This window comes from Tubulanus polymorphus, chromosome 6, assembly GCF_964204645.1.
Source record: "Tubulanus polymorphus chromosome 6, tnTubPoly1.2, whole genome shotgun sequence".
Taxonomy (NCBI): domain Eukaryota; kingdom Metazoa; phylum Nemertea; class Palaeonemertea; order Tubulaniformes; family Tubulanidae; genus Tubulanus; species Tubulanus polymorphus.
Window position 1 is genome coordinate 20344239 of NC_134030.1, and position 22686 is coordinate 20366924.

Below are 22686 nucleotides of genomic sequence, written 5' to 3' on the forward strand. Positions count from 1 at the left end.
TTTTCTTTAAACTCTGAGAAAAAAAATTGCCCCTGGCATGCTTTCAAAAACGAAGTGGTGGTTTTCAGATGGAATTCGGGCCTCGCCGCTGCGCGGCTCGCTGACTCAAGTGCAGACAATTTCCCTTATGATTACAATAATATGCCCTATTAAATCTAGGAAGGCAATCAAGTTTGCCCTCTGGATCCGCCCCTGGCATGCACACCTTGATCATGATGAACATCGGAAGAAAATAGAGACAGCTATTGAACTATAATCAATTTATTTCGTATTTCCAGTCATAGTCTACATAAACTGTACACAATTTATCATATTCAAACACGCAGTGTTCCATTCACCAAACTGATTATTTTTATCAAGAAATAATGAAGACAAATTAAAGATGACAGACTCAACAGTGTGAGCTTTAAACTCATACTGTTGAAGATATACAGTGTGTGCAAGATTACAAAGTATTGCATTAAACCTCACTTTAATCCGGCGTATATTTTTGGTACTGATGAACATAATTTGGTTTATGAAATGCAGAAAACCACCTCGACTAACTCGCACACGCGTAACACAAAGCTACTCGCTCCGAGGTAAGCAAGTACAAACTTTATGAAAGAACGATAACCACACTGAAACGTGGTGAACGGATAATAAGATAAAAACCCACTATCTACAGATTTAAAGAATTAAAAGCAAGAATTTATTTATTTATTTACTCAATCTAAAATATACATAAGACACGACGTTTCGATCTCACCCTAGACACCTGACGATGATCTCTAGGGTGAGATCGAAACGTCGTGTATTCTATATATTTTAGATTGAATAAATAAATTCTTGTTTTTAAATTCTTTTAATCCGTAGATAGTGGGTTTTTATCTTATTAAACTTTACGAAGTTTACATTCCGAGTTAGTCGATGCCCATATCTGAGTAAGGCGATGATTACTGCATCTCGATCATGACCCGTTTATACACCGCACTGCCGTGTAGACACAATGAAACCGCTCAACTTTTCAGACCCCTGTTTCAACGCGACTTATTTATTACTTAGCGCTTCAGTGAGTCTGATTGTCGTATTATACGGACGAACTAAAATAACATCTGGATTAGATTAAAACGTTGATTGAACCGATTTTTCATAGGATATTTATCGATGCATTCACAATGAAATCAAGGTTCCTACAATTCCTGGTATCCAGAATTCAAGGACTTTTTAAGGAGTAATTTTCAAAATTCAAAGAGGTTTTCGCGGTCATATATACGGAAAAAAGTCGAAAATTCAAAAACAAAATCCCCGTTTTCCTAAAAAAATTTTGATCAGTTGTTGTGTGTGCCGTTTTGGTTTTACATGTCTAAATCTCAAAGTGAAACAACTTTCATTCACAAGTCACACAGTGAAGAATAATAGAGTACACTGTCTTCTGAAAAGGACCTTTTGAAAATCTTCAATAGGACTTTCCCAGAATTTAAGGAGTATCAAGGAGTTTATGGATATTTCTCAAAATTAAAGGATTTTCAAGGACCTTGAAAAATATTTTCAAAAATCAAGGCGTTTTCAAGGATTCAAGGAGTTGTAGGGACCCTGGAAATGATGTTACGACCCAGTGCGACACTAGCGGTAACTAAGAGTTTTAGCAGATTTTTTATATTCACACAAAATAGGACACAAGATTGTCAACACAGCATCCATTTTACATAGACACAAGTATCATGGGACATATTTTTTGACGAATGAGTTTACAATTGCGTACCTACTTTATTACACTAAGGTTTCAGTTCATCGCACCATTATTTCGTTTGAACATGATTCACCGAATTAATAGAACATAAGCCACGATCACGCGGAGACGATTTGGCCCGGGCCAAATATGGCACGAGTCCGATCGGTGCCAATTATAGTGCCGAATTAGAGAGCGCGTTCACACGTAAACCACTCACTCGATACAATACTTAAACAAAGCGAAGTGGATCATTTCCGGTGCCAGTTGCAATCATTTGTCTCGTGCTGAAATTTGGCTCGGGCCTGGTCCGACGTTTTGGTCGGGCCTAACAGGTTCGGGCCATTGGGCACCCGTGTGAACAGTTGTTCCGGGCCAAATTAGGCAAAAAATGCTCGTGCGATCGCGGCCAATGTTTCACAAACAACGAGAACATCACATATCGTATGCACCAAAAGAAATACATTTTCTTACTTTTTCGACATCGTTTTTACAGTTTTTCAGGTCTGCTCTTCATAGAGTTGGTTCTTTGTACAGTAAACCCTGCTTTTTTGGAACTGGACCTGATAACATTGACCACAGTTCGACGAGTTAAGGATAGCAGTTAGAAAATCGAGAAAAATAATGTTTTTTTTTTCGATCCGAATTAGTCAAAAGTTGGCCGTGTCCCAGTAAGGCAAGGTTTATTGTTATACAAATACAAACTGTCGTGTACAGAGTACAAGTCAATACATTCACGTAGGTATCATCTACAGCCCGGACCCCGCATCCCTTCAGACATCTGGGGCCGGTTGCATAGTTACGGCTCGGACTTAAGACCAGTCTAAAACCAACTTAGTTCTATAGCCAATCAAACAACTTCAGACCAGTCTTAAGATTTAAGACCATTTTTGGACTTAAGCCACGACTGTGCAACTGGCCCCTGATACTTCATCGCTATTCTCAGGAATAGAGAAAACAACTGATCCTCCAGACTCCTGGGGCCAGTTGCATAGTCCTGGCAGGACTTTACCCGACGCATTTCTAATTGAAAACGAACTAACAAACATGGAGGTCACATTTTCAAAAAGAGATCGTTGAGACTTCAAGCTACAACACAGTGAATGTCGGACGGGGTCCTAGGGGCCGGTGCTATAGTCATGGCTTAGAATTAAGACCATATTAGTTCTATAGCCAATCTTACAACTTACGACCAGTCTTTTGGTCAGAAGTCTCGACTATGGAACCAATCCCAGGAACCGGTTCCATAGTCGGGGCTTAGATTTATGACCAGACCAAGACCTTGTTAGTATTATGATTATAGTCGATCTAACAAATTAACACCAGTCTAAGACCATAACCGATAATGTATAACCAATCTAATAACTTAAGACCAGTCTAAAGCTAATCTTGGTTCTATAGCAAATCTTACCAGTCTAAGACCATAACCAATAATCTACAACCAATCTAACAACTTAAAACCAATCTAACAACTTAAGACCAGTCTAAGCTCATTTTGGTTCTATAGCCAATCTTTCAACTTAAGACCAGTCTAAGACCATGTTAGTTCTTTAACCAATCTAACATGTTAAGACAAGTCTAAGATCATGTTAGTTCTATAGCCAATCCTGGGCTCGAAGCTGCACATTGATACCCGCGTAAAATTTAAAAACGATTTATTTCTATCCAGAATCTATCTTATCAATCTAAAACCAGCAACGGGCCTGTCCTCATTCTATTCACTATTTACATTCTAATAAAAGGCCCTTCACTGAGAAACAACGGCTGATACATATACGAAGCCGAACTCGATACCATGAAATCCGATGCTCTGGAAAAAAAATCCCTCAGCAAGAATTAACGATTGTTTCAAAAGGGTAAAAGGAATGTTATTCGACAACCAAATTCCTTACAAAGTGGAACCCCGTTAACAACGATTCATCTGATTAAACAAATATAGAATTTCAAATTAATTTCACATTGGATATATAAAGAACTATCGGTTATATTTTCTGGTTTCCTGAAGTTCGTTGTAACGAGGTTCCGCTGTATATAGAACTATCGGTTATAACGAACAGATTTTCTGATGTCCTGAAGCTCGTTGTAACGAGGTTCCGCTGTATATAGAACTATCGGTTATAACGAACAGATTTTCTGGTCTCCTGAAGTTCGTTGTAACGAGGTTCCCCTGTATATAGAACTATCGGTTATAAGGAACAGATTTTCTGGTCTCCTGAAGTTCGTTGTAACGAGGTTCCGCTGTATATAGAACTATCGGTTATAACGAACAGATTTTCTGGTCTCCTGAAGTTCGTTGTAACGAGGTTCCCCTGTATATAGAACTATCGGTTATAAGGAACAGATTTTCTGGTCTCCTGAAGTTCGTTGTAACGAGGTTCCGCTGTATATAGAACTATCGGTTATAACGAACAGATTTTCTGGTCTCCTGAAGTTCGTTGTAACGAGGTTCCGCTGTATATAGAACTATCAGTTATAACGAACAGATTTTCTGGTCTCCTGAAGTTTGTTGTAACGAGGTTCAGCTGTATATAGAACTATCGGTTATAACGAACAGATTTTCTGGTTTCCTGAAGTTCGTTGTAACGAGGTTCCGCTGTATATAGAACTATCGGTTATAACGAACAGATTTTCTGGTCTCCTGAAGTTCGTTGTAACGAGGTTCCGCTGTATATAGAACTATCGGTTATAACGAACAGATTTTCTGGTCTCCTGAAGTTCGTTGTAACGAGGTTCCGCTGTATATTTTAGAACTATCGGTTATCAAAGGTGGCTCTAATTTTAACCATCGAGATTTAAAAAGCAATGAGGGAGGAACGTGGCAGAGCCTCACGATGTCATCAGGTTCGAATCCCCACCCCTGGAGGAACGTGGCAGAGTCTCACGATGTCATCAGATTCCAATCTCCAATGAGACCTATTAAAACGCATCCCACCTCAGCCAACCTGCAAAATGGCATGCGTTTGTCGATAGGACAACTCAATCAAAATTAAGTTCATTTTCAACATTTTCAATCAACTTCATAACTAGCCTTCCACGTAAAAATATTATCATTTCCAGGTCCTTGATAGTTCTGATAGATTTTTACCTTTCAATGCACGACTTTAATTCAACATTCATAGAATTCGAGAAATCATAAATAGCGATTATCTAAATCTGGGATAACATCCAGCGGCCAGGACCCAGTTCCACACTTCTGAGTTAAATTTGACTCTAGAACATTGTAAATGAACTAAATTTAACTCAGAGTTAACTCTAACTCACAACTGTGGAACCGGGTCCTGTTGCCCGAAAGTTGGCTAGACTTAACCGGTGGATAATTGAAAATAATAAGTTCATCGTTACTTAGGTATCTATCATAAATATATATTCACCAGATATCTGCGATTAAAATGAACTAACAAATACACGGCGCACAGGACAGTATATACATTCTATCAGGTATCATCGCGCAAGTGTTCATAACAATGTCAAGAATCAACGGCGAATGTCTGAATTGGAGTAGTTCAGGTCGTCGATACCAGCCCAAAGCATTATTCCCACCGAACTTACACAAAACTCGCCCAAAACCTCGTTCGTCAGAACACAGAATAAAGTTTATACCGGTATATAAAAAATTCTACCATCATCAATTTTCGTCATCAAGTATTTCTCGCGCGCATAAAAACAAACAGAATTCGTGAAGATCCGATGCCAACTACGTCAGGCCACGTAAATATCGTTTATGATTTTATCGTTTTTTTTTTTGGCGGTCGTTTCTATCTTCCGGCACCGCGCAGCGTACCGCCTACGACGCGCGCTCCGTAAGCTCCCGAATACATGAATATACCTGAGTCGATGTGATTAGTAAGCTCACGATAGTAGACACGAGCTTTTCTCCGGCACGTTGCCGTCGGCTTTTTCGATTTCGAAAATAATCGACGAGAATATCTTTGCGACGCTCTGAAAAAGAGAGAGAAAAACGTTGTCGTTTAACGCTTTCAGTGCGTCTACACCGCCGTGCGGTGCATAAATCAGTGATGAATTTTGCTAATACACCGCACTGCGGTGTATTAATGTAATTAGATTTTATCTCTATTGAAAGATGGCAGCACCTGTCAAACATAGTGAAATATTAGTAACTAACGATACACCGCACCGCAGTGTAGATGCACTATAGTGGTATTCCCATTATTAAACACACTAGGGTGGAATTTTAAAAAATTTCAAATTATCTCCAGCACAAGAGATTATTAATTAGTCAGCACTGAAAGGGTTAAACTCCCGAAAAAAAAAAAAAACGAAGTCCGGCCGACCTCTGTGAAAGTTCTCCTGACACAACAAATGTCAAATTTCAATATACACCGACTGAACACCTATACTGTATTGCGAACACCTACACATACACATCTCATGTTTCCTTATAGCGAAAAATGAACATTTTCTAAGGTGCCAAATGTATATTCTACCTCACTCAGTATATTAAACACAACACCGCTGATTATATGTTTCGACGCAGGCCTTATGTCAAATTTCAATATACACTGACTGAACACTGTATTGCAAATTTCTGTGAGAGGCAACCTTATAGCGAAAAATGAATGTTTTCTAAGGTGCCAAATAATAATAATATTTCATGCAAATGCAAATGAACACATATCGTCATGCTACAGTCAACATTTTAGAGGTGATTGGTTGATTAAAAGGCAATTAAGAGGGAAATCGCTGAAGAAAGCCACCCTTGGCAAATGCAATATGCAAAATGTAATGAATTTCCCAAATATTTCCCTGATTTGAGGAAAATTTTTCAAATTCCCAAATATTTCCAAGCCGGGAATTATCTCAAAATTCCCAAGTTTTTCCCAATTTCCCTGTATTGTGGGAACCATGAATGAAGTTTGAAGGACGTCACTAGGAGTGGCTGAATGGTCTGTATCTAACTATAGCGAACACCTCCCTCCATTGGGAACATCTTACTCAGAACACATCACTAAATTGTCTCTGACAATCACACGGATAGACTGACCTGATTTTCTTTCGCCGACGCTTCCAGAAATGCCGCTTTCCACTGATCAGCCACCTTTTTTCCATCTTCAAAACTAACGACTCTACAAGAAATCAACCAGAGTAAATTGAATAAGACAACAGTTTTGATCAATTCAACAAAGGCTACCGTACGAGCATTCTGATTCTTACCTTTCCATTCTAAGATCATTTTTGTTTCCACAGAGAAGTAAAGGAACCCTGAAATAGTTAAAACTGGCTTGAATCAAGGCTATAAAACGGAGAGTGCTACGCTATTAGTAGATTCAGTCGCTCAATGATATAAAGCATGATGCTGTTGCATTCGTTATCAGTGCCGAGTGACAAGTAGGTTCGAGTCCTGCTGGCTGCTTACAGTGTGCGGGCAACACTTCAGAGGCTGTGGAAATGGTCATGTTGAATGAAGCTGAATGAACAATCCGATAGGATTAATCTTGGGAATGATCGGAAACTTGACTCAGTTCCCCAGTTGTGCAGGTTTAATTTGACTATGAATCTAGTTCCACAGTTGTGAGGGTTTAATTTGACTCTGGATCCAGTTCCACAGTTGCGTGGATTTCATTTGACTCTGGATCCAGTTCCACAGTTGCGTGGATTTCATTTGACTCTGAATCCAGTTCCACAGTTGCGTGGATTTCATTTGACTCTGGACCCAGTTCCACAGTTGTGTGAGTTTAATTAGACTGAGGATCGAGTTTCACAGTTGCGTGGATTTCATTTGACTCTGGACCCAGTTCCACAGTTGCGTAGACATTTGAATAAAACATACTTACTGTTTTCCCGTCATATCAATCAATTTCTCATGAATTACTTTCACAACCTCGAAGCTGAAATATGAAAAGAGCAGAATTTCATAACATGAGCTCGACACTGACCTACATACTAGTGACATGATATGTTTAATCGAAATAATGATAGAAGTCTATGGATCTTGAGACTTTGTTGAGAAAATTGGAAGTTCCAGACAGTTCAGGCAAATGAACAAGATCCCAAATTACGACTTTCAAACACTCTTAGCTTCACTTAACCCTTTCAATGCGTCTACATCGCAGTGCAGTGTATAATTCAGTGATGGAATTTGCTAGTACACCGCACTGCGGTGTATTGATGTAATTAGTAATTATCTCTCTTGAAAGACGGCAGTACATGTCAAACATAGTGAAATATCAGTGACTAACGATACACCGCGCCGCGGTGTAGACGCACTATAGTGGTATTCCCGTTGCTCAACACACTAGGGTGGAATAAATGAAAATTTTAAAATTATCTCCAGCACTATTGGGTATTATTTATAAGTCAGCACTGAAAGGGTTAAAACGTGGCTTTTTTACGCTTTGATTCATTTCGAAGACTATTGAACCGATGATACCGCGTAACTTTCTAGATTGAACGCAACTGATTTTACTCATCATTACGCAGTAACGTCTTTTAAAAACCGTTTCTCGAACTTACAACATGGCTGAATCAAAACTGATGCCACTGATGATAGCGTCAGATAGATGAACAAAGACCCGATGGGTAAAAAAGAACGTAAAATTGTTACCTTTTCATCGAGTTTACGGAATATACTAAAACATAACCATCGATATTCATAGAATACGATTGCGGAAATATGGAATACTCGTCCTGAAATAAAATAAACCGATTATTCAGACATTTTGCACGAGTTAAAGTAGTTTCGCGCTCTCGTTTAAAAACAATTACCGTTTAGAGGGAGTTTTTAAGAAATCTAGAGTCGCATCAAATTATTTTGCCTGGCAAAAATTCATTGCAATTTAACCCTTTCAGTGCTGTCTAATTAATACCCTATAGTGCTGGAGATAATTTGAAAATTCTGAAAAATCCCACCCTAGTGTGTTGAATAATGCGAATAGCACTATAAGGCGTCTACACCGCGGTGCGGTGTATCGTTAGTTACTAGTATTTCACTATGTTTGACAGGTGCTGCCATCTTTCAATAGAGATAATTACTAATTACTAATTACACCAATACACCGCAGTGCGATGTACTAACAAAATCCATCACTGCTTCGTACACCGCACTGCGGTGTAGACGCACTGAAAGGGTTAACATTTTGATTCGCGCTGTTAATACGTACCTGGCCGGCTGTGTCGACGAGCTGTAACTGATATTCTTGGCTACCGATCTTACAAACTTTAGAAAACGCTACAAAAGAAAATTATACGATACCGAAAACTCAGTCGACGTAAAATGATGATGAATTCGACGGGAGTTTAAACGATCAACTTACTGTTTTCGATTGTCGGATCGTATGAATCTACAAACATACCATCTACATATTGTATAGTTAGTGATGATTTACCTGAGAAAGAGAGATTTAAATAAATTCTGAGTCAATGGGGTATGGGCTCGCAATGCCATCGTCCCTCGACAGGGATTTGAACCTACACTTGGGACGCTACACTCAGCCAAGGCACGACCCCTGGCGAGGGCCACGCTAATGTCTATTTCAACCTTACTTGAGAGCATTCCCGGTGGCCTAGCTCGCTCATTTTGGTAGTACATACCTGATAAAGGTCTTAATAGGACCAGAGAGGACAAGCAGTCGACCTAAATCATCATTTTTTAATCCATTTGAAACTGTATTGAAGGATATCTCAAAAGTCTTCACTGAAAGGGGTTAAATGTAGAGAATTGACTCCATGATTTGAAAGTTTAACAATATGTAACAGTATGGAGTGAAATTGTTAACCCTTTCAGTGCGTCTACACTGCAGTGCAGTGTATAAATCAGTGATAGATTTGCTTGTACACCGCACTATGGTGTATTGATGTCATTAGTAATTAGTAATTATCCCTCCTGAAAAATGGCAGCACCTGTCAAACATAGTGAGATATTAGTAACTAACGATACATCGCACCACAGTGTAGACGCACTATAGTCGTATTCCCGTTATTCAACACACTAGGGTGGAATTTTTCAAAATGTTCAAATTATCTCCAGCAGTATAGGGTAGTAATTAGTCCGCACTGAAAGGGTTAAACTTTCAAATCATGGAGTCTCTTTTCTCTCATGAACCCCTTTCAATAAAGACTTATTGGATATCCTTCAATACAGTTTAAAGTGGATTAAAAATCTATGTTTTAGGTCGACTGCCAGTCCTTTCTTGTCCTACCAAGACCTTTATCAGGTATGTACTACCAAAATTGAGTGAGCTAGGCCACCCGGAATGCTCTCAAGTCAGATCGAAATAGACATTAGACCGGGCGCGCAGCCTTGCCTTGCGAAAACTTACAGCGCCAATCAGATCGCTCATTGTATAATCGCTCAGCAGAGGCTGAGGTAAATCACGGAAGAACTATATGGAAAAACCCGGGCTAGAATAAAACCCGATATCTGAATTGTAAAGAATGACATCCGGTCTAGTGTGACAAGGGAAAATAAAATGATTCGACTGTGAATGTTTTCTGTGAGTGTTTAGCTACAGTGAGTGTGGTCCTCTTCTTACTTACCGACGGATCGGAATCCCATGATGGCTATTTTTCTCTGTCTGGGCGGCATGACGGCTCTAAACAACACCAACAACGCTCGCGAAATCTTCGATATTCAATAAATTCACGACTCAATCCAATCACATTTCTCCGTCGACGCAACGAGAAACGGAAATTCGCAGAAATTTTGATGGAAATTTTCAGAAATTTTCGCGAAAGAAATTATTTTTCTAACCCGGAAGTAGCTTCCTACATACGGCAGCGATCATTTTTACGACAATTCATACAACGCTAATTAGATTTTCGCAAATCTAATCTAAAATTTATGACCGAAGTAGAATTAATTAGAGAAATTGAGACGATTTTTTTAGTAAATAAATTTCGCTTTTAGAATTTTTCAAGAATGTCGAATATTTTGCGACAGGTATTCCCCGTCCAAGTGTCATCATCAGTCAGAGCGAAACGGAACATTTTATCCATTTTTTGGGCCTAAATTTTCCATTCACTCGCGTTTTTCAACGATGAATACGGTCTGGGATAGAATTTAAGAATATTGTCGCAAAATCCACGTAATTTCCCGCTCGTTTAACGGATTGTTAACAGATATAGAAGAATATATTGGTGCAATATATTTGATAAAAAAGAAAGGGTTGAATTGAAGAAGTCGAAGGAACCAAGCTGTGAAGGCGAAGAATTCAACTGATGAGCCATGAGTGGAGGTTTGTATTATGTTGTCAAGTCGGCCTACCAAAATTAAGCCCTCACAATAACAATGCTGCTGTAATCTATCAGCGACATGGCATAGACGTCCCCAGGAATTTTCATAGGTAGGGGGTTCGAATAAGCATCAATCCAGGATACACATGCGTAATGTCGGGTGTTCGGTGGGCCTCTCCCAAAAAACTTTTTGAAAATTGGAGGCTTTAGAGACGTTTTCCAGGCTCTAAATGAATCGTTTTAGAGTTAAAAGACTAGTCAAATTGGCAAGAAAAATCGTGAGCATTTAGATTAGGCCTACATAGTAGCCTAACTTGAAAAGTTAAGCTATTTCGAAAAGGGGGTCAGATCAGTGATGGATTTTGCTAGTGCACCGCACTGCGGTGTATTAACAGGAATACCACTATAGTGCGTCTACACCGCGGCGCGGTATATCATTAGTTACTAATGTCTATTTATTAATTGATGAGACCTGTTTTTCTGGGATATTTTGCTTACTTTTTGGGGTACATACCTCATTTATGTCTTAACAGAATGCCAAAAATCGCGGACAACAACTGAATATCTGATATATTTCCAGTTCTGTACCAATTAGATGGATTGGCAAAAAGACTCCTTAAGTCCAGTTTAATGAGAGAGAAAATCCTCCATTTTGTCAAATTTCTTGGATTTGAACATTGTTACCATGCCTACGCCACCCTGATTTAGTTGTTGAGACCCCACAAGAAAAATAACTTCATTTCGTAGGCATGGTGACAATGTAAAAATTCAAGAAATTTCACAAAATCGAGGATTTTCTCTCTCATTCAATTGGACTTAAGGAGTCTTTTTGCCAATCCATCTAATTGGTACAGAACTGGAAATATATCGGATATTCAGTTGTTGTCCGCGATTTTTGGCATTCTGTTAAGACATAAATGAGGTATGTACCCCAACAAGTAAGCAAAATATCCAAGAAAAACAGGTCTCATCAATTAATAAATAGACATTAGTATTTCACTATTTTTCACAGGTGCTGCCATTTTTCAAGAGAGACAATTACTAATTACAGCAATACACTGCAGTGCAATGTACTAGCAATATCTATCACTGATTTATACACCGCACTGCGGTGTAGACGCGCTGAAAGGGTTAAGTCTTCATGAATTTTCGATTTTACGTATAGAATTTTAGTTCGTTATAATTTCAGATTCGGAAATCAACGAGATCTCGATTCTGATGAACGATAGGGCGTGGCACGATATCGACGGAGGTTTGGCGGCTGATTTCGATGGTTCGCTGTCCGGACTCGGCGTCGAAATCGGCGCTAACGCGTATAATATGAGGTATGTATTAAAACCCTTTCAGTGCTCGTCTAATTGTTACCCTTAACAGGGGCGGATTTAAGGGGCGGTCTCGTGGATCCGGATCCCTGCCCTCACATTGACGTTGCCCCTTTTATCAATTCAAAGATCATCATTAAAACCTGTAAATTTCACCGATCTTTTTGGAAATTACATATTTTCGTGACGTATTTTTTCAAAAATATCTAATAACAAAGGTGGACCTCAATAATAGTCCATGGAATATCTTAATAATGTCTCCTTTTCTTATGGACACCGGCCTTCAAAATTTCCTAGATTCGTCCCTGCTTCGTGCTGGAAATGATATGAAAATTTTCAGCAAATTGCACCCCGGTGCGTTGTCTGACAAGGCATACCGCGTTTACGCTGCTTTCATCAGTTCCTGATGTTTACCGTGTTTGACACGTGCTGCCATCTGTTGATAGAAATTGTACTTATTATTCATCTCACGTCGATATACCGCAATACGGAGTACTAGCGAAGTCCATCACCAATTTATACGTCGCACTGTGGTGTAGATGCACTGAAAGGGGAAACCCAGTCATACATCCGCCCTCAGCAGGCACTGAGGCCGAGGACGGATGTACGACTGGGTAACCCCTTTCAGTGCAGCTACACCACAGTGCGATGTATAGATTGGTGATGGACTTGGCTAGTACACTGTATTGCGGTACAATCGGCTGCTGGATCAGTCTGAGTTTTGAAGATTGTTTAGAATTGTTTTATATAATCCCCGTAGGACCCATCGTCACAAGTATAATTGGGTATTCAATTACGAATGCGGTTTTGTTACCATTCCAGCCTATTTGCATCTTCACCCGTCAAGGGATTCGAACCCACTACGCTAAAGCTGTTCCCCGAACCCCTTGACCTCACGAGTCGTTGGAGTCGTTACTAGCCGACCAGAATCCGGTCGTACCAATCACAGCGCTTGTAACAAACCGACAGTAGACTTCTGTTGGTTTTCCCGTTAAATGGACCAAAGTATTTCGCAAATCGATATATGACGTCATGCGCAACAGCGCCAGTAATGAAATCACGCTTCGTGAGGCCAGGGGGCTGGTGGAAGCGAGTTCGGGAGTGATACTGGACCCCTGGCAAGCAAGGATGGCCCATTTGGGACTTTCGTCCTAGCAGGTGTCAAATGGTGAAATTATATAGTATTTCCATTTTTATTGGGATCTATCTAGTTACCGCATTCAATTGCAAAGTTGTAGCTCGTGAAATCTTCTATGATTGTGGTGAGTTTCGAGGTTGTTGTTTCTGTATATGTTCACCAGGGGGCGTTGAATTTTCAAAATGTCAGATTGTCGAGCATTTCGAACCACTTTCCAATTGGGTGTGGTTTCCCCGTACCCTAAGCAGCCTGGCCGTTCATCAAAGGTAACAATTCATTTAGCCTATTACTCCTCAAGCCCCCCGAATCCACCCTGACACTTTTTTCATGGGGTGGGTTAAATCCTTAACCAGGTTATCAACCACCTTAGTAAAAATGAAAAACCAAGGTATAATAATTCATTAATTAGAACACAAAATGTTTCTGGCTAGGACTATTTTGGCCCCACATCTACGAAACTCAGTTCTGGGATAAGCTTCACTCAAGGAGAATCAACTCTAACCTAGATTATTCCTCAAGCCGCCCAAATCAGCTTTAACTCCTTATCTGCCACACAAAAACTGTTATACACAGTGGGATTCAAATCCATAAGCAGAGGATGAACAAGACATCAAAATCCCGTACAGAAATCAACATCTTCCTGTGCGAAATTCTCGAGTAGGCTATTTGGGGTACGAACATGACGGATCTGAGCGCTCACTTATATCCAAGGTCTACTGGGCAAAATGTCCGCATTTTGGTGGCCTGCCTCATCAAATCTTATATCATATGAAAGCATAGTGTGTTTACAAACAAAATGAACTTGAACTTGCAATACGTGAAAATAAACTGGAGCTGATTCTGTATCGTGATTGATGTCAATTTTCCCTTGAAATCTTTGAGGAGTAATAGACACTAATAGACACTACATAGCTAAATTCCTGAGTGCTAATGGGTAAGGTTAACCCTTTCAGTGCGTCTACAGCGCAGTGCGGTGTACAAATCAGTGATAGATTTTGCTAGTACACCGCCCTGCGGTGTATTGATGTAATTAGTGATTAGTAATTATCTTTCTTGAAAAATGGCAGCACCTGTCGAACATAGTGAAATACTAGTAACTAACGATACACTGTGTAGACGCACTATAGTGGTATTCTCGTTATTAAACACACTAGGGTGGAATTTTTTAAAATTTTCAAATTATCTCCAGCACTATAGGGTATTGATTAGCCAGCATTGAAAGGGTTAAATCCATGACAAGCTCACAGTTTCATCTGTGTCATCCGTTAGTAGTGCCTGATATTTGATAAGCTCGCGCGCGCGCATTTATACGACCTAAATTCGTATTTTTATTCAACCACACAAAAGGACCCGAAACGTCGATCTCCGGCAGGCGTTATCTCAATCAATATTTGCGATCACTCGACGATGTACGCGCGATCTGATAATTTTCCATAAACACTTTCGATATATAGCGCTGACCACGATCGGTTGGCGATTTGCCAGACGTCCTGTTTACGCGAAAACGAGTGTTCGAATACTACACGTTGGCTCGTTGCCAATACCGCGGTTGCGGTTTTTCGCGTTACGAAATTTTTGCAGGGATTTTTCGAAGGTGAACCCGGTGTCCTTGTGCCCCCTTTTTCGCGTAAAGCGGTTCCATTTAACGGATATCTGTTGATAAATCTCGAGTTCAAGGCATTTTTATTTGATAAGCTATGATCGTAGTAAATTTGAGTTTCCATTACGCCTACTCAAAGGTTTGCGGGTTAAGCAAATCACGAAAAATGGTTTTAAAGGAGTCGACTAAGCGTTAGTTTGTGGAGGAAAAAATGTTAAGGTCCCGATTTTGTGCTTGCTCAAAAGTTGGTTCGAGTTGACCAGTGGATAGTTGACATAGTGACAATTAAAAGTTTATCGTTACTATGGTATCTATCCACTGGTTATCTTTAACCAACTTTTGAGCGACTGGTCCCTGATTTTGTACTCGCCTTGCACTTAAATGTCATAAATGTGCCGCCGATTGCTACTTTTTGGTTTAGTCCCACGAGCCATCTGAAAATCTTTGTCACATCATGTGTAGTGCTAATATGATCAGTTAATCAAGTGCACGTCACTTTTGGGACATATGACATGTTCTAGACATTTGACATGTCCTAGTGCATGAGTAACACAAGTGATATTGTAATGGTTTGACAAATCATAATGACCAGTTACAACGTCTATCATGGGCGCAATTCAATAAAACAGTGCATTTTTCAATACATTTTCCGCGTCTAAAGTCTTGTTTATGTTTACTTTAGTTTAAACCTCACCGCGCTAAACCGTGCCAAATCATCCGTAGAGAATGCTTTGAATTCGGCATAAATCAATTATTCATCTGTAAAACCGCCTTCAGGCAAGTTACGTCCCTACCACAGCTGAATCAATTAAAAATGCGTTAGGTTTATGTTCAGCCATGTTTTAAGTCGAACGTAAGCCGCGATCATGCAGAGATGATTTAGCCTTAAATCTAAATTTGGCCCGTGTCTAATAAAAGATCGTGTTCACGCAAACCACTCACTAATGACTCTAAAGTGACAAAGTGAAGTGAGGCCCGGGCCCAACATGCACAAGTCCATTTGGTAGTTCCGGGCCAAATTTACCCCGAGCCAAACATGCTCGTCCGATCGTGGCTATAGTGTCTATCATCTTAAGGAGCATCAAACATACACTTTGATGTCCTATATTCTTTTAGTATAGTCTTGTTTATTAGAATGACCAGATACGTGGCCCGCGGCTTTCGAGGGAGAGAGTAATTGCCGAGGGGGGCTCGAAATTTTAGGTCGCAAGGCGTGATTCTAGATATTACTATTATCGTTGGTATTATTATGAATCGTTTTTTCGTCAACAATCAACGTGCTCCTCTTCGGCTAACTCCTGGTGAGAATGTATCTCTTTTTGAGCCCCATCAAATTAAGTTACAGGGCTCCTACAGCCCCTAAAATTCCTAAAATACCTTAAAATTCCTAAAATACCCTAAATTTCTGGCTTCGAGACCTCAGGCCCCTAAAATACCCCTAAAATGTTTATGTTTTCAAGTACCTGTTGCTTGAAAACATAAACATTGGAACTATCCATCTGCTGGTCAGTGACCGCAGAGGATCATAAGGTATATTTCCATCCGAACCTATATTAAGACCTGTCAAGCCATCATTCGCGCGACTGACCTCAGATTAAACCGTCATATTTGAGGTTTACGCCGCGTTTCGGAAGATTATACAAGTCTTATCAGAGCGTCGAAGAAATATCTACAGGCCTAGTATATATACGAAATGAAGTGCTTTTTGATAAGCGCGGATAAGGATCGGCCTAGAAGCGCGCGTTCGCGGGTTGATAATTCAGTTGAAACAATCGGTTTGTTCGGTGTCCGCGTCACGTGACAACCCGTCGAAATGTCGTAAGTTATATATATATATATATGACGTAGATGTCTTTTATCAACCATTATTCTAAGAGTATTTAGGCCTATAAGTCGGCATATCGGACTTATACCTTTCGGATCCAGTCTGTTTTTTTTTTACTCGTAATATCTCGGGCGTTATGTTTCTCGAATGTTCATCGCGCGAGTTCACCACCGGCGACATCGGAAACTTTAGTTTCTAAACACAATTTCGGGCGTTTATTCATCGGAGCCGGTCGTTACGATGCGCCCGCTGAGACTACATTTGTTTAATTGCCGCGTGCGCATGGGCTCGCACGGCGCCGCCAAAGTCGTCTATTGCTGAAACTGTCGGGGACGCGACTAACGCTCATCGGAGGCAGCATTTTTTGACGCAGGGTATTTATAAACGTCTCTCGTCGTATCCGCGCACAAATATCGTAGTTTTGTTTTTTTTTTAAATTTTACGGAAATTTTTTTTCCGCCGCCGAATACTCGCATAATCTTCTCATCTCGCGGAACTAACGCTTTTAGAAACTGCCGGTGAAAACAAAAAACGGTTTCAGTATTAGTTTTTCGACTACTCCTCGTAATCGGCGTTGTATATAGAACACTCGCGATGAGCGCGAACGGTTTGATCGGGAACAGTAACAGCCAAGCGGCCGCCGCGTGTCACGGTTTGATCGGGCAGTTCTTGAATCAGGCGTCGTATAATTTGAACTCGAGTAATTACAGCTTTACCCTGCCCCCGGTCGATGACAGTATGTTGTAAGTAACCAGTAACGTATATATAGCCAGGGTCCGTACGACTCCTTGAATCTTGAAAAACTCCCTAAATCAAAAATGCTTTTAAAAGGTAACAAATAAAAACCCACAGTTAGGTTTGTAAAACAGGATCCAGTTCCACAGTTGCGAGTTAGAGTTGAAACTCTGAGTTGAAATTAGTTAATTTTCAATGAGTTAACTCTGGGTCAAATCTTAACTCACAACTGTGGAACTGGGTCCTGTATATTTTTGTTGACAGTTTCGAAGCTTTAAATAAGCCCCGTCATCAGAAGAACAAAGACACAAAAAAAAAATACAAAAAAAAAAAATTTAAAAAGTGTTTTTGTTCCTCTGATGATGGGGCTTCGTTAAAGCTCCGAAACTGTCAAGAAAATATATTGTTTTACGGACCTAACTGTGGGTTTTTATTTGTTAACTCTACACTGAGATAGGTATCAGTAATTGCAGCTTTAAAAGGTGCTTGAAACTCCTATTTTGAATCATAGGCAATTAGCAATTTTTCTTGTCCGTATGGTGCTCGAAATATCTAAACTTCTATGTAGACTTACTATAAGTTCATGTTGAATATTACCAAAACATCGAAAATATCTGTCGATGACTATCACATGGTACAAATCGAATCGCCTTGAATGACCCGTAACCTGAATTTTCTGCGATTGAAAGAGCCGCCATTTTGATATTTGATATATTGCCGAACGCTGCTGTCGCAGGTGGCATCTTGCAAGTCGAATCAAAGCGCAGCGAATTGCGATCCTGCTGTGTTGGGTACCAGCGTTGGTACTTTGATTTGAGGCGAATTTAACACGTCAAATCAAATTCGATTTTAAGTAAAATCGTTTTCGTCTTGTCATAACCAAATTTGATATGGTCTAATTTTTTAATTTAACACGGCATCAAATTCAAATCGATTTGTCAAATCATCAAATCGCCCCTGGAGGTGATTAGATACGATTTGAAGATGGGAGGCGCACAAATTTTTTTCGAAAAACTGATATAAATGTGCAAAACGGAAAGAGAAACCTGAAACTCATTCATAGGAAATAATATTTTAAAAAGTGGGACAGCATTTTCTTGTCAGCCGTTTCGAACAAGGCGTCAAATTCATCTTGTTGTGCAAATCTTATTTGATTAGATTACGCGTGACTAGCAAATTATGATTAGGAAAATCAAATCTGATTTGACAAGATAAATTCGCCTTAAATACGTATATGGACGTTGTATGGAAATCGTAGGCGCATTGCTGAAATAAAAAACACTCCACAATCCAGTTCCACAGTTGTGAGTTAGAGTTAACTCTGAGTTAAACTTAGTTCATTTTCAATGAGTTAACTCTGAGTTAAATCTTAACTCTGAACTGTGGAACTGGATCGTCACATTGAAATAAAAATGCCTCTGATGATCGCTCTGATGATTTAAGTGAAATATTCGCGCGTCGAAAATCATGAGCACGCCGGAAATATTCTAGGGCCAATATCCACACGGGCAGAAGAAAATTCATTAGATATGTCTTCAAATTTTGTAGATTTATTTGAATGGAAACAAAATCCCACACTTAAAACGAAAAACTGTAGAAACACCTTAAGTAAGTTCTATTATTGCTGTAGCTGACTATTAGGATAGAATAGTAAAAAAACATTGAAATCAATCAAGAAATCAAGGAATCTTTTCAGAATATGTTCTCTAATTTATGTTGGATTTGTAACTAAATTGATTTTAGGCATCCGTGAAATCAGTCACATGAACCGCACGCACTGACTTCATGACTTTCACGAGGACACTTTTTTCAACTTCAACATTTTAAACGAATGAGCCAAAAAATGACTAATCTTAGTTTCGTCTAGACAATATCATATAAATACGATAGCTTAAAAAGTCGAAGTTAATTATTTTGAAAATTTAACTATCTTGATCGAGCGTGACCAGCTGTTTTTGGGCTTGAATTTTTGCGAACGATTTTTGCGGGGCCCTGTGAAGAAAAATGTTTAAAAAACCTCATAGGGGGGCCTAAGTGTAATTCTGGGCATTTCCATTGATAACTTAAATTGGGGATGGTATCAAATGCTAAGTTTCATACTGGTACGGGCCATTGGATCTTGTACTATGACTTACAGCCTACATGGTAGGAGCAATAAGTCTGAGGGTGCGTGAATTGATAATTGGTTAGAATTTGCAGGCAGGTTTTTTCCTGCCCCTCGGTCTTACAACCCACCTCAGCCCGTCGTTTTGGAGTAAATGTTAAACAATTTTCAGATGAACAGATTATATCGAAAAGTATTTAATGATGATATTTGTTTCTCTTTTTCAGTGAAGCATTGTTGGCATTGCCTGTGTTTAAACAGGAACACCTTGATGATCTCAATAAAATCAACAGGTAAGTTAGTAACACAGAGGTGCAACTTAGTGTCAAGCAAGTTGCATGTAGCTACATTTACGGTTGTACCATTTCTTCAGCTGTGACTTTATGATTATAATCTTTGTGCACAGCTCAATGGTTGCACATGTTTGTAAGTTTAAACCCAATAGTTGCAGCACATGGGTCAGTTATAACCCAATAGTTGTACAAGGTTGTGAATCGTAACTCTATAGTTGCGCATAGTTGTCAGTTGATAGCCAATAGTTGTACATAGTTGTCAGTTGTGAGTCAAATGTTGTACAATACATGGTTGTCAGTTGATAGCCAATAGTTGTACATAGTTGTCAGTTGATAGCCAATAGTTGCACATAGTTGTCAGTTGATAGCCAATAGTTGTACATAGTTGTCAGTTGTGAGTCAAAAGTTGTACATAGTTGTCAGTTGATAGCCAATAGTTGTACATGGTTGTCAGTTGTGAGTCAAAAGTTGTACATAGTTGTCAGTTGATAGCCAATAGTTGTACATGGTTGTCAGTTGTGAGTCAAATGTCGTACTAAGTTGTCAGTTGATAGCCAATAGTTGTGCATGGTTGTCAGTTGTGAGTCTATTGTTGTACATAGTTGTCAATTGATAGCCAATAGTTGTACATAGTTGTCAGTTGTGAGTCAAATGTTGTACATAGTTGTCAATTGATAGCCAATAGCTGAACATGGTTGTCAGTTGTGAGTCAAATGTTGTTCATAGTTGTCAGTTGATAGCCAATAGTTGTACATAGTTGTCAGTTGTGAGTCAAATGTTGTACAATACATGGTTGTCAGTTGATAGCCAATAGTTGTACATAGTTGTCAGTTGTGAGTCAAATGGTGTACATAGTTGTCAGTTGATAGCCAATAGTTGTACATGGTTGTCAGTTGTGAGTCAAATGTTGTACATAGTTGTCAGTTTATACTCAATAGTTGCACATAGTTGTACATTGTTTATGAGTTACGCATGGATTTAGGTTGTAACTCAAAAGTAATGAGCGCAATGCAAGGAGTAAATGACTGCTAATTGTTTTACGTACCATGTGCATATCGTTTTTCAGGTGCGCAAAACCAAATATCGCGTGTTAAGTGTTTTTACCTAATCGCTATCATAACGCGTATACGTATGAGATAAGATTGAATGCGGTATTGTTTTCTTTAGGCCTTTTACGTGTATGTTTTTCGACAAGCCGTTCTAGGAAAAGGCCGCTAATCTAGAAAATCGCTATCGGCTAATGACGTGCGTAAAACAAACTGGAATTCTTTGCGGGCCCGATCGGAAATTCTAAAGAAATCAGGCGATCTGCTGATCGTAGTTCTTGAGCGATAAACCCCACGCTATTTTACTGACTCGGCTTGTAATTACTGATATAAGTACAAGAGCACTGTAGTATTTAGTGAATGTTGTTGACGACAGGGCGGAGCGAAACAATCACGTAGAAACAAGGCTAACAAGACCAAAATGACGCGTCTATTTTGAATGCTTGATGAGATATTGCCAGGTCAAAATTTCGAAAAAATTTGCATTAACTTGAGAACCCTTTCGGCCATATCATCACTTTTATTTCGTGGATACAGTGTTTTTAATTTTCATTTGAAGCAAAAATCCCAAAAATTACGTGTCTGGATTTTTTCCCCATACCCTATCCTCTCAGAAATAGAATTTGGCGATTTTTGGAAAGAAGTGAAAAAATTCAAAATTTTCAGAAATTTGCACGCATGCTTTATATTAGACTGCTTAGAAAAAAATTTTACAACAAACAGTTTCCTAAAAATAATTGTTTTAGGTTTCGACTCTTTTCTACGACTTTTTAACCCTTTCAATGCATCTACATCTCAGTGCGATGTATAAATCGGTCATGGACTTGACCGATATTATCGCATCGCATTGTGCTGATGTAATTAGTAATATGTTTTTATATCTGTTGAAAAATGGCTACACCTGTCAAGCATTTTAGTAACTAATGATACACCGCACTGCAGTGTAGACACAATATAGAGGGCTGCCCTTTATTCAACGCACTGGGGTGGAATTTTTTTAAACTGTGAAATTATCTCAAGCACTTTCGGGAATTAATTAGTCAGCCCTGAAAGGGTTTAGGGCTTGAGGCAAGTTTAGTAAAATGACAGTTTTTAATTGTAGCTCTTCAGCTGAAAATACATTAAGGGCAGCATCGTCGAATGTATTTCAACAAGTCGTCGCGTACGGTTCCAGGTATCGAGAAAAAATCATTTATAACAAGCTTCACTGATGATTTATGCAAGATTTAATGATCTAATCAGGAATCAATTGACAATTCACTTTTAGGGCAAACTTCGGTTTTTGTAGTTAGTACTGGGTGGCCGCTAACATGGAAATCAGTCGTGGAATTTTGTTGAGATTGCTAGATCGCGCATATAATCAATCGGTTTCTGTCCATGTCTTATGCGTTAATTGATTGGATTTTTAGTGGATCAAGTCAGGGAAAACAACGTGCATCCACACTTGACGATGATCTCTAGGGTGAGATCGAAACGTCGTGTATTTTATATATTTCAGATTGTTCGATTAATTAAATTCTTGGTTATGAAAATTCTTTTAATCCGTAGATAGTGGGTTTTTATCTTATTAAGTTGCATGTCAGGGAATAGTCATGGAGAAAAATGGGGGTCACTCTGTTTTACATATCATATAGTATATCCGACTTAGATGAAAACTGGATGGAGTGGCCACCCCTTCGTGGACTAGTGGTTCAGAGCTAATAACCGAACCGCACTATTTCGC

General features: G+C 39.3%; 2 protein-coding genes across 6 annotated transcripts in view; one reads left to right on the top strand and one right to left on the bottom strand.

Moving 5' to 3' along the window:
• Positions 1-276: 276 nt before the first annotated feature.
• Positions 277-10390, bottom strand: LOC141907284 (GTP-binding protein Rheb-like). The gene is made up of 8 exons (XM_074796887.1): positions 10205-10390; positions 8983-9054; positions 8830-8897; positions 8274-8356; positions 7504-7557; positions 6884-6931; positions 6714-6795; positions 277-5650 (listed from the first exon to the last, which is right to left on the bottom strand). The coding sequence occupies exons 1-8, from the start codon at positions 10251-10253 to the stop codon at positions 5561-5563; spliced, it is 546 nt and encodes a 181-aa protein (XP_074652988.1). The 5' UTR covers positions 10254-10390; the 3' UTR covers positions 277-5560.
• Positions 10391-10635: 245 nt separating this feature from the next.
• The window catches only part of LOC141906710 (transcription factor CP2-like), a 28558-nt gene continuing 16507 nt past the window's right edge, over positions 10636-22686 (top strand). For 2 of the 5 annotated variants that reach the window (XM_074796018.1, XM_074796020.1), the window contains exons 1-3: positions 16847-17528; positions 19852-19917; positions 22066-22137. In XM_074796018.1, the coding sequence (XP_074652119.1) occupies positions 17380-17528; positions 19852-19917; positions 22066-22137 (287 nt within the window). In that variant the 5' untranslated portion in view covers positions 16847-17379. Of the gene's footprint in view, positions 10903-12089; positions 12226-16846; positions 17529-19851; positions 19918-22065; positions 22138-22686 lie in introns of those variants that run through there. The other 3 variants (XM_074796019.1, XM_074796022.1, XM_074796021.1) reach the window with 3 other exon arrangements.

Excerpts from the sequence above, each read along its gene's own strand:
- LOC141907284 (XM_074796887.1), bottom strand. The coding sequence starts at position 10,253 with ATGCCGCCCAGACAGAGAAAAATAGCCATCATGGGATTCCGATCCGTC. Across the intron at positions 7,558-8,273 it reads TCCGTAAACTCGATGAAAAG|CTTCGAGGTTGTGAAAGTAA; the intron begins GTAACAATTTTA and ends TTCATATTTCAG. Across the intron at positions 6,796-6,883 it reads AATGATCTTAGAATGGAAAG|AGTCGTTAGTTTTGAAGATG; the intron begins GTAAGAATCAGA and ends GATTTCTTGTAG.